This window comes from Leptopilina boulardi, unplaced genomic scaffold (assembly GCF_019393585.1).
Source record: "Leptopilina boulardi isolate dan_hultmark-lab unplaced genomic scaffold, ZJU_Lbou_2.1 LbouV2_244, whole genome shotgun sequence".
Taxonomy (NCBI): Eukaryota; Metazoa; Arthropoda; class Insecta; order Hymenoptera; family Figitidae; genus Leptopilina; species Leptopilina boulardi.
In genome coordinates this window covers 1,025,281-1,041,699 of record NW_026137801.1, presented here as the reverse complement: position 1 = coordinate 1,041,699, position 16,419 = coordinate 1,025,281, and the positions used below count along the sequence as shown (strand labels likewise).

Below are 16,419 nucleotides of genomic sequence, written 5' to 3'. Positions count from 1 at the left end.
ATGTGATTATTGAGGTGATTCTCCGCGAATAAGATAGGTCTAAAGATGACATACAGCTCCGCAGAGAAGACAGATACGCCATACTGCAGTGGAATACCAACCAAGTAGTTGGAATGCTTAACATAGAAAGCTGAGGATGATAATCCGGATTTTTTATTATGTGATCCGTCCGTGTAAATGATTGTAGGGTTAGAGTAGTTTTCCTGTACAAATGTTCACAAATGTACATGCGTTCGCTTTTTCAATTTCTTGATACGTCACATAATAAGTGGCGCATGTGTCTGTATGTACGAAATTCGAATTAATAACTAACATGAGTTCGTACGTAAGATCTCTCACAGGATCCCATATGTGTTGCTTGAGATTTTGCCAGCGTTCTCACGTGAGTTTTTATGTACGACCTAATTATAGATTGTACCTACGTTCTTCAGTAGGGCTAAAAAATAAAAAATCGGACAAGTGCGAGTTACACTCGCACTGAAATCGAGGGTTCCGTACTCGAAGCGAACTTATTTGGTATAAAAACAAATGTTTAAAAAATATGTGTTGTATGACAACTAATATAAGTGATACAAAAAAGAACAATTTTGTAAAATTCAAGAAAATTGTTCCTCTTCGTATCATTTATATTAGTTGTCATACAACACATATTTTTTAAACATTTGTTTTTATACCAAATAAGTTCGCTTCGAGTACGGAACCCTCGATTTCAGTGCGAGTGTAACTCGCACTTGTCCGATTTTATTTTTTAAAAAATATTTTACTAAAAAAATATAAGATACATAATTTTATTTCAACTCGCAATATTTTTATTGTATTTACATTTTAAAAATATATTGAATATTAAATTTTATCTTTCTAAGTCAAAAAGAGATAAAACTTAAGATATTGATATAAGGCTAGTAGCTGCTTGTCAAGGAAAAATCGAAAGTTATCTAAAAAATAAAATTTGTTTATTAATTCCAGAAAAATCAACTCCAATCATCCTCGCTATATTTTTTTTGTAATCTACACGTAAAAATACGTCAAAATATATAAATTTGAATCACTGTAGAAAAACTTTTTTCGTTTTTTGCGGAAAAATACATTTTTTTCTGAAATTTATCATTTTTCTTCAAAAATTTGATAAAAATTGATCATCAACTCCAATCGCGCTTACATTTTTTCCCTGTATTTTTCACGCAAAAATTGAGTTTTACAGCAAGTATGAACAGTCTGGATTGAATATTGTGTGCGCTAGGGAGAATAAATCATTTTTTTCGAAATTTTTGATTTTTCCTTGACAACGCTATGTAAATTAATCCGAATCAAGTTCGCTATAATTTTCCTGTAATTTTCACGTAAAAATACGTAAGTGTGTCAAATTTGAGCTCTTTATGTCAAAAGATGTGGCCGCTAGGGGGGGGGTACATACTCATTTTTAGGTATTTTTCGTAAAAATTCATGGTTTTTCCTTGACAACGCTATGATAATCAACTCCAATCATGCTCGCTATATTTTTTTTGTAATCTACACGCAAAAATACGTTAAAATATATAAATTTAATTTCCTTTAAATAAAATTTTGTTCGTTTTTGGTGGAAAAATACATTTTTTTCCTAAAATTGTCATTTTTTCTTGAAAAACTTGATAAAAAGTTAATCATCAACTCTAATCGTGACCGCTTTTTTTCCCCTGTATTTTTCCCGTAAAAATACATTTGTATACTAAATATGATCTGTCTGGGTTGAATATTGTGTGCGCTAGGGAGAATAAATTATTTTTTTCGAAATTTTTGATTTTTCCTTGACAACGCTATGTAAATTGATCCGAATCAAGTTCGCTATAATTTTCCTGTAATTTTCACGTAAAAATACGTAAGTGTGTCAAATTTGAGCTCTTTATGTCAAAAGATGTGGCCGCTAGGGGGGGGGGGTACATAGTCATTTTTAGGCATTTTTCGTAAAAATTCATGGTTTTTCCTTGACAACGCTATGATAATCAACTCCAATCAAGTTCGCTATAATTTTCCTGTAATCTACACGCGAAAATACATATGTGTACTAATTTTCAGCCCTCCAGATAAATTTATGTGGCCGCTAGGGGGGGGGTACACGATTTCAAAAAAACCGATATTAATAGGGTTCCGAACCGAGTACGGAACCCTAAAAAAATAAAAATACATTATAAATTGTAATAAAATAGTTTATTATCTTCCAAAATATTCTAAGGAAAATTGTTGTTTCTCCATGAACAAGAATTTTCCAGGTTGGAAAATTACTTGTTTTTCCAAGAACAGAAATTTACATGATTTTAGAAATTTATAAAATAAAAGGTTATTATTTTATTTGGGTATTGGAATTGATTTTGTTTGCTTTTCCAACGTTGATCCGAAATTCGAGGTTTCAAATTTTAAAATAAAAAAAAGCACGAGCCTTTATTATTGTATGGCTGATGCTTCAAATGTAGTGTGTAAGCTTAAAATTATAATCGGGGTAAGGAGGGAATAGATTGTGAGGGAAGTGGTACATTGAAGAGTTTAATTGTATCAAGTAAAACACCTTGCGTTTTTTACTCACTAGTATATGTGATAGTAATTATGAGATAGTATTATGAGAAATATTTAAAAATAAATTTGGAGGGACTGGGGATTGAACCCGGGTTCGAAGCGCGCTAGCTAAAGACCCTATACACTAACCTAACCATCGACTGTGGAGGAAAACAAAAATCTTCCTCACACTCTGTAAGTAGAAATACTAGAAATCGAAAAACAAGCAAGGCAACAATGACATAAATAAAAAAAAATAATCAAATTTTTTTTAATTTTCATTTGTTGTGACATCCTTTTTAGGATCCTACGTAGGAAACTATATAGTTTCCTGTAACATTGCCTGAAACAAATTCGTACTGTAATGTCGTACGTTGTCTGGAAACTTCCTTAAACGCATCCCACGTAAGATCTTACGAAGGATCTTATGAGAATTTCTAATAGATTCGTTTTAAAGGATCACACCTGGGAAACTATGTAGGAATTTTCAATAGGGCTACTCTTCCCATATCATTTTAAATAATAATTTATGTAATTAAAATTTAACATTGGTCTTAATGTTTTGAATTTTGGTTTCCTATAATCTGAAATTAATATTATTTTTTTTTTAAATTTAGCTAAGAGACGATCCAGAACTTTTAAAGAAATCAATTAAACGAGAGGAAATGAAAAAGAAGCATAGTGCCAAAAAATGGGAATCAAGAATGGATTCCGTTCAAAAAACTATACAAGAAAAACAGCATAAGCGACAAGATAATATAATGAAAAGAAAAAAGGAAAAGAAAATGAATAAATTAAAAAAGGCCGCTAAAAAAGGACGATTAATATCAAATATTTAGGTTAAGTTTCATTGTATTAGATGTATATAAATAATAATTCATTAATAATAATGATAAAATGATAAACCTTTATTTTACAATTATTCTTTCTTTTAGGCTTAAATTAGTTATATTATTGAATCATTTTTTACACTTTTTTGTGATAACCCTATAAAAAATTCCTGTGATAGAACAAGCAAGGATCCTGTTTCGAGATCCTTTGTAAATTAATAAGAAGTTTCTCACGCGAGATCCTTTTATTTTGTTAAGAACCCATGGAAGAACTTGTCTTCAATCTGAAACTGTACTTGTGTGTCGAAAATATTAATAACATAGAATCTCATGATTTTTTCTTTAGAAAATCTTCTAGGTTAACCTTATACAGGTTTCTACATATTTATATATTATATTATATTTATTTATTTGTTAAGAATCAACTGATTCATACAAAGGAGTTCGAGTTTATTACATAATATATATTTCCTAAACTAAAATTTTATACAATAAAATAGCGAGTTTTTTAATTGAAGATAAATTCGGATTTATCAAAACCTTCAGACAAGTATTCTCGATTTCCTCCGTGTTATTACTATTACAAAGATATTTTTTCCTTTCATTATCAAAGTATTGGCATTCTATAAGTAAATGGAAGACATAATCGGAGTTTTCAATATCAAGATAACAAAACTTACAGTACTTTTCAAATTTCAAGACACATACAGAAGAATTAACAATCATCCTAGTATTGTATTTATTTATTAATCGCAGTTGAGCTATCAGTTTAATTATTTTTAATGACACATTTGTTATTGTTAAATACTTTGGGGCCTCTTTTAGCAATTCCAAGTGTGGGAAAATTATTAGAGAAGAAGATGACTGGGCTTTCCCTAGATCTGTCTGGAATATTTTCTCTTTATATAATTTAATCAAAGATATTTTCTTTGTTTTCGTGAGGGGTGACTCCCAGTCAGCCTCCACTCCTATTAATTCGAAAAACTTCTCCACTTGGTTTAGCCAGCTAAATTTATTACAATTTTGTTTCCCCGAATTTTGTCTTTTTATGCTTATCATTTTATTAAAACATTTTTTTGGATATCTTTCGTCAGACATTGTTTGCATTTTTTCTATGTAATTTAGAATAAATTCAAATATCTTAGAAGCGATTTGAGTTGTTCCTACCTCTAGTCTTACTGCGTATCCTGGAGTATTCTTTGGGGCCTGTAATAATTTTTTAAAAAAATCGGTTTGAACTTTTTCTATGTCGTCAAGGTATCTAATACCCCATACTACAACAGAATACATTATATTACTTATTACCAGGCTCTCAAAGAGTCTCTCAATGGATTTCCAAGAGTTCAAATCCATTCTATTAATTAAAGCTATTGTTGCAGTTACGGCTAACTTAGATTTACAAATAATACTTTCTGTGGCAAGAGCGAATACAGAAGATTGAGAGAAGGGTATGCCTAAATATGTATAGCTTTTTGCAATTTCCACCCTGGAATTACCACACATAAAAGGTGGATATTTGTTATTCTGTGCATGTCCTCCCTTTTTGAAAATAACAACTTTAGTTTTTTCTATATTTATTTCTAGTTCATTAAGTTGACAATATTCATATACGGCTTTGAGAATTTTATTCATTTCTACACTCGAGTCTGCAAGAATAGCCAGATCATCTGCATACGCTAAAATTATTATCTCTGTCAGGTGATCAAGCGAAATTCCTCTTATTCCTTTGGTTCTTAAAAAATCCTCCAGGTCCGCAATAAACAAAGCAAATAAAAAGGGGCTCAATACATCACCCTGCATAATCCCCCTCGTAAAATCAACCGCACCAGATACTCCCCCAGAGCCCTTCACCGATATATTGGCTTTGGAATAAAAGTCTATTAAAATTTTTACAAATTTTGATCCACATCCTAACTTGTAAAGCTTGTTCCATAGTAACTTATGATTTAAAGAGGGAAAAGCTCCCTTAAAATCCACGAATAAAACAAAAGCTTTACCTTTATGGTATCTTAATCTATTTTGAATAAGAAAATTTAACGTGAAAATGTGGTCAACACAACTTCTTTTCTTCCTAAAGCCAGCTTGCCATTCAGGAATCAGGTGATTATCCTCTGCCCAATTAATCAATCTTGTAGAAAGGATCTGAGTGAAAACCTTGGCGATGCAGTCAATTAAGGCGATGGGACGATAATTTGAAGGATCAGACATATCTCCCTTCTTATAAAGCATTTTAATATGAGTTTGAGACCAAGATTCAGGAACTGTCTCTTTTTCAATTATTCTATTAAATACTGAATTTAAATATAATATTAAGTTACCTGGAAGATTTATCAAGAATTCATAATTTATCCCATCGGGGCCCGGTGCCTTTCCATATTTGCATTTATTTAGGCTTTTCAAGGTTTCTTCTAAGGATATACTGGAATCGAGGTATGTATTGACATCTATCGGGAGGGATAAGGAGTAGGAATCCGGATTTCTAGGAGTGTAAATTGTTCTCAGAAACTTTTCCCAATTGTCAAGATCTATAAAGTCTTTTGTCTCTCTTTGTTTTGACCTATATTTATTAATAATCCCCCAAAAGTGTTTGGAATTTTTGGTTTCCGCAATTTCAGCCAACAAAGATTCTTTATATCTATCTTTTTTAATTTTTAACATTTTGGAGTATTCTTTTTTCTTTTCTATATAAAATGAGGTAATTTCAGGTGTAAATTTCTCTTGTTTACATTTTTTAAGTATGAGTTTAAGCTCGGTTTTACATTTTTTACAATCCGAATCGAACCAGCATTTAGAGGAGTTAAACCCATTCTTACTCGAAGACAAACACATATTCAATTCACAAGCTGTATCCTTGATTGACTTCAACAATTTATCCGAGAGTTCATCTATTGTCAAATTTGAAACATTATTTTCATTTATTATTGGGTAAGGGATGTTTTCCTTATATTCTTTAATTTTATCTTCATTCCATTTGTAATAAAAAGTTTTCTTTTTCTTTTCAACTCCAAAATAATGTCCATCAATCAAGGTTACCGCTAAAGGGAAATGATCGGATCCAGTAGGGACCTCTAGGATTTCTAGATCTTCCAAAATTTGAGTACCCATACTGTTTACCCATACAAAATCAATTATGGAAGAGCCGATCCTACTTAAGTAAGTAGTCTGAGCGGGATTATCTTTTTTAGTTCGTCCATTAACAACAATAAAGCCATTTTTTTCAAAGTATTCAACTAATAATTTTCCCCTTTTATTTATTTCTTCAAATAAACTAGATCTATTATTGTATAAATTTGTAGATTGTAAAAGAAAATTCTCCCCCAATTGATTTAAGTTACCTATTTTGGCATTAAAATCCCCCCCTATAATCATCGGACTATTAGGAAATCGTAAGGAGCACTCGTAAATTAAATTGTCTAGGTTAGATAAGAAATTTTCAAAATTCGAGTTGGGATTCGTATAAACAGAGCCTATTATTACCTTCTTACTATTGATATTCACAATCAAGAAAATAAAGTCTTCTGTTACATAGAGTTTTTCTACCTTGTATTCTTTTGCGTAGTAAACCAGAAGCCCTCCTCTTGCTCTTCCCATCTTGGATTCCCTTGTAGCTGGGCTGAGGATGTGTTGGTGATTCATGAAGTGAGAATAGTTGAGGTTTTGTTTGGTATTATCAATCCAAGTCTCACTCATACATATAATGTCATTGCTAGTGGTGTGTTCTTCGATGTCCTTGAGATTTGCGATTCCCCTGACGTTCCAAAATATAATTCTTGTTTTCTTACTTGCTTTTTGATTTAACTTGTCTTCGTGTCTGGTAACGTGTTTGTGCTGTTTATGTTCTGGCTCTCCTTTGAAAAAAAAGTCTGTATATTAATTTCTTTTTGTGTGCGTTGCAATTTCCTGGAATCCGTCAGCTGTTTCGATGGACGACCTCTTTTTCTGCTCGCTGTTGAACTTGTCGAGGCATTTGACACTCCTCCATCCGAATAGTACGCTTCCTGAGATTCATCTTTTTTAATCATTTTTTGTACAGTTGTAATATCATACAGTTTGCCATCTACCATTAGTCGGGATCCTCTAATAACCGAAGATATTCCTTGTAGGGACAATTTTGATTGGTAGTCTTTTAATTTTTTGCGTAATTCCCTTTGTTCAAAGGTAAAATCGTTGGAAAAAGCAATTTTAAAAGTTTGTAAATTTCTTGCTTTTGAGAAAAAAATATTTTTGTACCTTACGTTAGTGAAAGCCACGAGAACCGGTCTTGCTCCAATATTTTTGCCCAATCTAAACACCTTTTCGATGCCGTCATCTGGAATATCCATCTGTGCATCGTTGAAAATTTTCTTGATTTTATCAAATATGTTTATTTGATCTGTTGTCGGTTCATCAATGTTGTAAAGAATTACATTCCTCTCTTTACTTTTAATTTCAATAGCTTGTAATTTTTCTTCAAGAGAGGATACTTGTTTTTCCAATAAGGTATTTTTCTTTTCCAGAGATGAACATTTTGATTTGCAATCTTTAAGTTCCGCAAGTATATCTTCATCCGCTTTTTTCAAGATTTTAATATCCTCCGTCATAGTGGAAACTTTTGTCTTTGTAAACTTGACATCCTCTTGGACCGACAGGAGTAGGGTTTTCAGTTCATCATTGGTTGCCATTATCACTTAGTTATAAACAATTAGCGTAATTTTATAGGAACTTCACAATTTTTTCACTTTAATAGCCTTTATAATAAAAATCACAGGTAAGAGAATTATATTCACTTCTCAGATCGACACAGTCGACGAGAGCACAATGTAAACACGTCTTATCTCCTTGAAAGCCAAGAACGAACTCCTCAGGTTTCTACATAAAAAAAAAAAAAAAAAACTTACAAAAATTGATTCTTTGTAGGAACCTGCATATGAAATACGTAGATAATCTACATGAGTAGATTCTCATGAGTCATATCTCTGGAAAAGGACAAAGACAAATGGCTCGTTCAAGACGTTTTTTCTAAAAAAATGAATATAATTAATAAAAAGTATGCGAATTGGATGACATAAGAAAGAAATTGAAAATTGCAGATTATCTGAAATATTCTTATTTCTATGTTGTAAAAACTCCACTGTAAATTCTGATTTTTACTAAGAAAAGTATTCAATTTTAAAATTATAGCGGGTTGGAATAGTAGGACTATAAATGTTTAACTTGATCAAAGTAGAAAATTTTTTATTACTATATACATAACATTTGATACGTGTATAGGAATATTTTTAAACAATGATAATTTTTGAAGATATACATATAGTGCATACTTAAAAAAATTAGTTTCTAAAATTTTAATTAAAAACTTTTAGTTAAATTCTTTCATTAGTTCTTACATATTCTCACATTTTGGTGAGTTACATTGTTTAGATCTACTCAATATCTAAATTTTAGCAATATGTTTATATTATAAGGTTTGACGGGGTTTCTATACAATTTGTAATTAAAGAGTAAAGGATATTTTAAAGCTCTGCTTTTTTAAAAAAATACTTCTTATAAAACATATGTTTGTATAATCCATTATGCAATAGTAAACAGTATAAATTTCCATGGACGGTTATTTGTTTTAAGTACATACATCAGATCTGCAATAGTAAAAATAAAAGTCAACTAAATTACATCAATAAAATATTTATAAATCATTATTAGGTACATATTAGCCAACAATAAATTAAATTTATATATTAAAAGAGGTAGTTTTAAGTAATTGCGCTTTGTAATCCTATGTAACGAATTGTATCGAAATTGTTTTTGAGCCAGGACTATCAAACAATTTTTTATTACAACTTTTGTTTTTTTACATATTTTTTAAAAAACGTGTTGGGGCAGTAATTTTATGATACTAAGGAACATTTTCAAGCAAAAAAAATCGATTTTTTTGAAATTTTAAACCAAAAAGTCCCCTTAAAATAACAAATGATGGTTTCCAATTATTCGCAACGTTGTGGACAGCCCATGACTTACTTATTTTCAATACTAATCTCATTTAACTATTAAATTATTTTTAATATGCTTTATTTTTAAGCGGTGGTCTTTTAAGAAAAGCGTATATATCATTAATATCCGTTAATATTTCCAATTACCTTTTGTCTTTAAATGATAAATTGAACGATTTAAATTCCTCTATCTCTCAAAAATGTGCTCCATGTGGGGCAAAAATCTCTTCCTTGTATGCGAGATTTGTTCCGCAACCATTCTTCAATATATTGACAGGGGCATATTGCAGATGACAAATGTCGTGGAGAAGAAGGATTTCCGCCTTCCTCATCAACAGTCCAATCCAAGCGCCTTCGCAAATAGTCTTTTGCCCATCTTTGTGTGTAGCGGCAAAAAACTCGTTCACTTTTGCCCTGTTTTTAGAAAACACAAAATTAGAAATGTAATTACCTATATTAAATCAATACATTTTGTAATGTATAACGCTAAGGTTTTTATGTAAAGCATTATCATCATGGACAATTAGAATTCAAGGGCTGTATTTGCTCCCGCTTTATATCCAGCAGGCTACTTCAAACTCACATCCGGAAGTCTAAACTTACTTACAATTAATCGGATTGAGTAGGAGCTACGTTATTTTTATTTAAAAGTTACACTGAAATGTTTTCTGGTAAATCAACAAGAAAAGAAGAAGAAAGAAAACTGTTGTATGTATTTTAAATTAATGTAAAATGTTCAAATTAATATAATATAATAATAATAATAATATAATTAATATAATATTCTTTAAATAAAGCGACGTTTAGGGCTCACTTATTGGGTTAAATCAAAATAATCCTGAAGCAATTTTGATTAAAAAATGTAAACACTTACTTGTTTTCTTGAGAGCCGCGTTATTGTACTGCCTTGAATTACAATATCAGTATCATCTATGTCCATGCGTTGCTGCATATCTTTTGCTCGCCGGGCTTTACTGCTTTCGTCCTCTCCAATAGCTCTACCATCTCTCTCTTCTGCTTCGATGAAATCTTGTAATTTATTCTATAAAAATAATTATTTTAAATTATAGCACGATTTGGAAAATTGTGTAAAAAAATAAGACAAAAAATATATCTCGTCAAAAAATTAATTTTTTGGCGATGTACACACAACAAACCAAAAGTTAGTAAACTAATGTGAAGAATAAGATTTTTATTACACACAGTATCATTTTATAAACAAGTCAAAATAGCTGACCTAAAAATTACACGGAGAGAAATCAGCTGCGATTTACGCATGAAAGTATCCTAAGGAATATAGCATCAAACACTTCCGAGCATATAAAGACCAAATGTACAAAAATTTGGGTCGGTGTCATATTGACACAAATTTTTTTGTGAAAATTATATATTGTATATTAATAATGAATAACAGCAGTAAATCTTTTAAAACGAAATTTTTAACATTTTTATTAATTTTTTATCGTTTATTAGTCAATATGGTAAAAAATCGATATATCGAAAGTTAAGGAAAGAAAATAAAATTAAATAAATGTTGAAAAAGATATTATACTTGCCGAAACGAATACATCGGTATAAAAATTTTTATAAGTGATTTACTTTCAATAAAAAATGAATTTTTTTTAACCTAAAATTTGAAAATCACATAAAATATAATAAATAAATTTTTATATACACTAGCACCTCCGACGGCCATCTTCGTTGCTTCTGTTTTTTTTCAATTTCCATTTTATTCATTTCATTTTAAAAAATGATTTGATTTCTTCTTGCTTTTTTTATCCCATATCGATTCAAAATGTAAAGAAAAAAATTTATGAATATGAAATAAGAGAGTGATTTAAGAATCTCTCTTGCACTAATCATTTTCTGCTTTTTTTATTTTTAAATTATATTCATCTTTATGGTACTACGTCCTAATTTGCTTATATGTAATTGATTATAGTCTGTTGATAAAGTTGTTGTTGACTTATCGATGGATTTTATTTAAAGTCTTTATTTTATAAACTTTTTAGATACATAATTTAAATTTCTGATAAATTGTTAATTATAATGTGAAGTTAGTGAAAAGAAATTTTTCAGTGTTTTAAAATAGTCACTGAAATTGTAATTTAAAAAATTACATTATGTAAATCATGAATTTAAAAAAACCATCAAAAAATTTCTTCAGAAACAATATTTTTCACTACCTTTAGTTGTAATTATGTTTATTTTTCTTTTTTATAAATTATTTATTAATAACAAAGGATAATAATATATTATAATATTTAATTGTTATTAAGTTAAATGCATGTATAAGGAGACCGAACGACGTACATTGAAGGTGGACCAACTTTTGGTAACCGCTTAGTGTCATGAAAATACGTAATGGAACACAAGCGCTCTGGTGGGAAGTATGTAAACAGTGGGAAAAATTAGAAGTACGTTGAACATAACCCAAAAATACATTGCTCCTTATTTTTAAAACTTTTACAATGGCTGACTGTCCAGCTGAGTTTAACACAATCAGTGGCGCTAGTGTTCCATTACGTATTTTCATGACACTAAGCGGTTACCAAAATTTGGTCCACTTTTAACGTAGATTTAACATGGTCGTTCGGTCTCCTTATACTACTCCATGGTTGAATGACATATTTTAAAATTATCGCCCGCTAATCAAGTGGCTTTAACTCAATAGGTTATGTTCATTTCTACAATGTAACAGCTGTTCTAATCTAAAAGCATGATAAAAAACTTAAAGGAGATCCGAAATTAATTTCCGCTTTGTGTAAAATAGTGTTGTACTTATTAATTTTTTTTGTATAATACAATTTAAACATTTTCAATATTTGTGTTTTATGACAAATAAGATTTATATATAATTTAAATATTAACCCTCAGTTTTGACGAAATCACCTGCAGTGCCACCTGTACATTTCAAATCTTGAAATATGTTTCTCCCTTCTATTTACATTTTTCATTCTCAATGCTCATTCCTTATTTCGATAGTTTTTCGAGTTCGATTTTTTTTCTATTCGACCTTTTATCGCAATGTTTTTTTAGAAAGGATTTAGTCCTTAAGGTATAGTATTATACTTTAGAAGAACGAATAGTTCTTCAAGAAAAAAAAAAATTTTTATTGGATCTTTCTGGTCACCAGAGGGCACTGAAGTCAAGGTAAAAAAAAATTTGGTCAATCGGCGGACAAGCTGCAGCCTCTCAGGGACATCGGATTTAAAAACAAAAAAAGCGTTTTAAAGCTGAGACGCGTGATTGAGCATTGTGCCTTACCCGATAAAAGATATTTAAAAATGATAAAATGGCAGCGAATTCAAAAAATTTTGCAAAAAAAAGGGGTTTTTTGGGCAGTTTTTGGGTCGTAGCTAAAAACCAAAAAGGAATAGATAATCGGTTTTAGGCATAAAGCCTGCAGGCTTTAATTACGAAGAAACTTATATTTTTTTCCTTTTTTTTGGATAAATAGAACCCGAGTTATGCTGTCCGCCAGTTTAAAAAATATCGTTTCGAGAAAAACGCGTTTAAAGTTTTAACTCCCAAATGTACAAATTTTTATCAAAGTTTGACGCTGTATTTTCGCAATTAAACTCTATAAAAATAAGTTTGCAATAGCCATTTCTTATGTGCCAAGAACCGCTCTTTCGAATGGTGCATAAGAAAATTTTGTAAATTTTTAAATAAACAAATTATACTTGTTTCTTTAAATAAAAAACGCAAAACTGGCGCTTTGTGCGTGAATACACTGCGCTGCAATTTATTCTGTAACTTTTTTATTTCGTCGAATTTTGATTTAATATTTTGGGATTATATTTCCAAGATGATTTGGAACAGCAAAATGTAAAAAAAAATTGGATTTTTTTGATGGTGTGTAATACTACCTTAAAGGGCTAAGAGAGCGAGCTATAATTACATAAGTCTATAATTGCATGAAAGTATCGATGTTATATGCATAGAGATAATATAAATAGAGTGGAGATGGTCTGTATAGAGGCGTCCGTTTGATAGAAAGAGAACGCGATTTTAGCACCAGTAGGTGTCTCTTTTGCGCTGGTGCTTATTGAAGGACAGATACTGGTGTTAAATCTTTCTTCTCTTTCCAACCCATTCTGTTTATGTCAGGACACTTCCCTCTTACGCAGCCGCCTATACCTTGTCTACTCTATTTATATTATCTCTATGGTTATATGTCTAAAGATATGTTTATGCGTAAATCGCAGCAGATTTCTCTTCATACCGTCGGGAAATGGGCAAACACTGCTTTTCTGATGACTATAAAACGACCTTTAAAAAATCTGAAATTCTTTCCTTTTTGTTTCCTAAAATCTAATAAAATTCTGAAAGAAATCGCACATTGACAAAGAGAATACGTTAATTTTTTAATTAGATATCAAAGAAAAACCCAATTTTCTGTGTTTTTACTATTTTTTTATTTCTCTGACAAAAATTAAAATTTTTAACGTTCCTATGGTATTTTGTAATTCAATTCAAATTCGACTGACTTCTTAAATATACGAAAAGAATATAAAGTGTGAATATAAAGACAAAAAATTAATAATTAATTAATTAATCTTTTCTAGACATAGTGTGTTCGTTTTTATATATTTTTTTTTCTTCTTAATTAATTATTAGAATACATGTTTTAATTTCAAATAAATTTTTAGAAGACTATTTTTATATATAAAGGTGCTTTTATACCTCCAGTATTTTGGTGAAACAATCGGCTGGATTGGATTTTCATGGTTGTATCACTGAATTTGATTGGCTCTGACAAATATTAGATTTTCACCGTGAAAATTGAATTTTGTTAGAGCCAATTAAATTCAGTGATTCTCCGTGAATATTAAATCCAGCCGATTGCTTGACCAAAATACTAGAGATATAAAAGCACCTTTAATTTTAATAATTCCTGCAGGTGAGTACATGTCATTTACCAATAATGCTTATTTTCAAAATAATACATTACTTTGATCTGCTGTAGTCTATTCTTCATGACGTTAAAAATCGACATTTTCAGGCCTAAGGGAGCGTTCAAAAATTACGTAACATTTTTTGGGGGAGGGGAGGGGTCAAGCACTTTGTTACGGACAGCAGAAAAAATGGCGCTAATGTATGCAATAACGTGTAACATGGGGGGGTAAAAAAAACGTTACGTAATTTGTGAACGCTCCCTAAGCAGAATAAATTCTTGAACGGGAACGTAAGAATGAGTGAGAGAAGGATAGCATATATCTTTATTCTTCTCTCACTCATTTTTATGTTTGCGTTCCTGTTCAAGAATCTATTCTGCTTTGACCATCCATTTTTAACCCCTAAAATTGCATGTCAGTCGAAATAAAAAATATGTATCAAATATTTTTCGATCCATATTAGAACTCGATCCGCGATTTACACTTAGGTGGTGTCACTTGTTAGTAATATATGCAAGCCATGAAAGTTGGGTAAAAAAATGTCGAAAAATTGAAATTCAATTCTACAAAAAAATATAATGTTTAAAACTCAAGTAAATAGATAATCTTAAACTTCTTTGATCAGTTTAAGTGAATTTAACATTTACAAATTTAACTGATCATTTTTGTCATTTAAATATTAATTATAACTTTTCGACATTTTTTGAACGTGCACATGAATTGTTTTTAATAATTTGAATTGTATAACAAAATACCATTTCAAGGAGCTTAAAAATATTAATTTTTGTCAGAAAAATAAAAAAATAGTAAAAGCACTGAAAATTGGGTTTTTCTTAAATATCTAATTGAAAAATTAACATATTCTATTTGTCAAGGTGTCATTTCTTTTAGAATTTTATCAGTAGAAGCTTTCGAGGTAGAAGCAATTCTTACGTAAGATTATGCCAAGTAATTTCCATTTGTATTGTTGTAATTAATTTTTTTAATTACATTAAGATTGTTAAAAACTTACTTACGAAGGGGGAGGGGGGATCCGAAAAATCTTGTGTACAGGGGGGTAGGGAGGGGTCAAAATTAGCCAAAATCGTCCTTATGTAATTAATGAATGGAGCCTAGCTAACATGTTAAAGTGTGCATACAATTGTAAAAACTTAATTTTTAACAACTAAATTAAACAACGCAGCTAATAAAACCTTTAGCTCATTACACTTGAATTAAATGATATATTAAAATTTTTAATATCTAACACGTCAAGTTTGGTTGAACCCTCAATAAGTGTATAGTAAAATTCAAAATTTTTCTCAATAATCCTGATATGACATTTATTTTTCCCTTATTAAGTTAATAAAATTGTTCTTATGTTGAAAAATGATGTGTTGGTTTTTTTATATTAACGAACAATTATGCATAGCAAGAATAGAGAAATTTGTTACACTATTTTTTAAAAAAAAACAAACAAACAAAAGCATCTTGATGACACAAAACGTTGAAAATAAAAACATAACGAAATATATTTCTCTTAAGGTAGTGTACAGTAGTCACTTCAAAAAATAAAGTTCAATAAAAAGCATACACATTCCTGTATTAGTAGTAATTCCCCTAATCCTACAATGCATTAACCTTAAAATTAATTTTTCATTTTGTTTTACAGTTATCAAAAAAGTGGTTAAAAATTTTCCTAACTCCCTTGAAACTGTATAGCTCATGATGTTTAATAATTTCTTTAATTTAATTAACAATTATTCTTTTTAAATTTCAATTAACAAATATAGTCTAGTAAATAAATTTTTCAAAAACTAAACACACCTGTTTTTAATGAAGAAAAAGTTGGTCCCCGATGCCGAAAAAAAACTTTTGAATATTTTGAATCTCTGTATCCTAAATGAACAAAATTTCAAAGATTCAAAATCGTAACCGATCCTCCTGCATGATTTTTTATGAATTTATTGTTTTTTTATGCATTATAATGAAAAATTGCTTCATTACAATGTGCAGATCAGTTGAAATTACTAGTGCAATTTTTTTATACTTATTAAATGGAAAAATAATAATAACAACAATAATACATTACTGTAATTTTTGGGAATAAAAGTTGGGTGATCAATATTGTAATTTTAAATCCGTACTGTCAACAAAAATAATAAAAGAGTATTTTCCCTAGAACACCGCAGATGTAAACATTAGATTATACGATCG

General features: G+C 29.9%; 2 protein-coding genes across 7 annotated transcripts in view; one reads left to right on the top strand and one right to left on the bottom strand.

Annotated features, from left to right (window-relative positions):
* The window catches only part of LOC127280392 (surfeit locus protein 6 homolog), a 38,784-nt gene extending 35,347 nt beyond the window's left edge, over positions 1-3,437 (top strand). The window contains exon 4 of the mRNA XM_051303349.1: positions 3,144-3,437. Coding sequence (XP_051159306.1) covers positions 3,144-3,365 — 222 coding nt within the window. The 3' untranslated portion in view covers positions 3,366-3,437. The remainder of the gene's footprint in view (positions 1-3,143) is intronic.
* Positions 3,438-8,553: 5,116 nt separating this feature from the next.
* Positions 8,554-16,419, bottom strand: part of LOC127280435 (uncharacterized) — a 28,798-nt gene continuing 20,932 nt past the window's right edge. For all 6 annotated transcript variants that reach the window (XM_051303401.1, XM_051303404.1, XM_051303403.1 and 3 more), the window contains 3 exons: positions 10,197-10,364; positions 9,470-9,736; positions 8,554-8,971 (listed from right to left, as the gene is read on the bottom strand). In XM_051303401.1, coding sequence (XP_051159358.1) covers positions 9,500-9,736; positions 10,197-10,364 — 405 coding nt within the window. In that variant the 3' untranslated portion in view covers positions 8,554-8,971; positions 9,470-9,499. The remainder of the gene's footprint in view (positions 8,972-9,469; positions 9,737-10,196; positions 10,365-16,419) is intronic.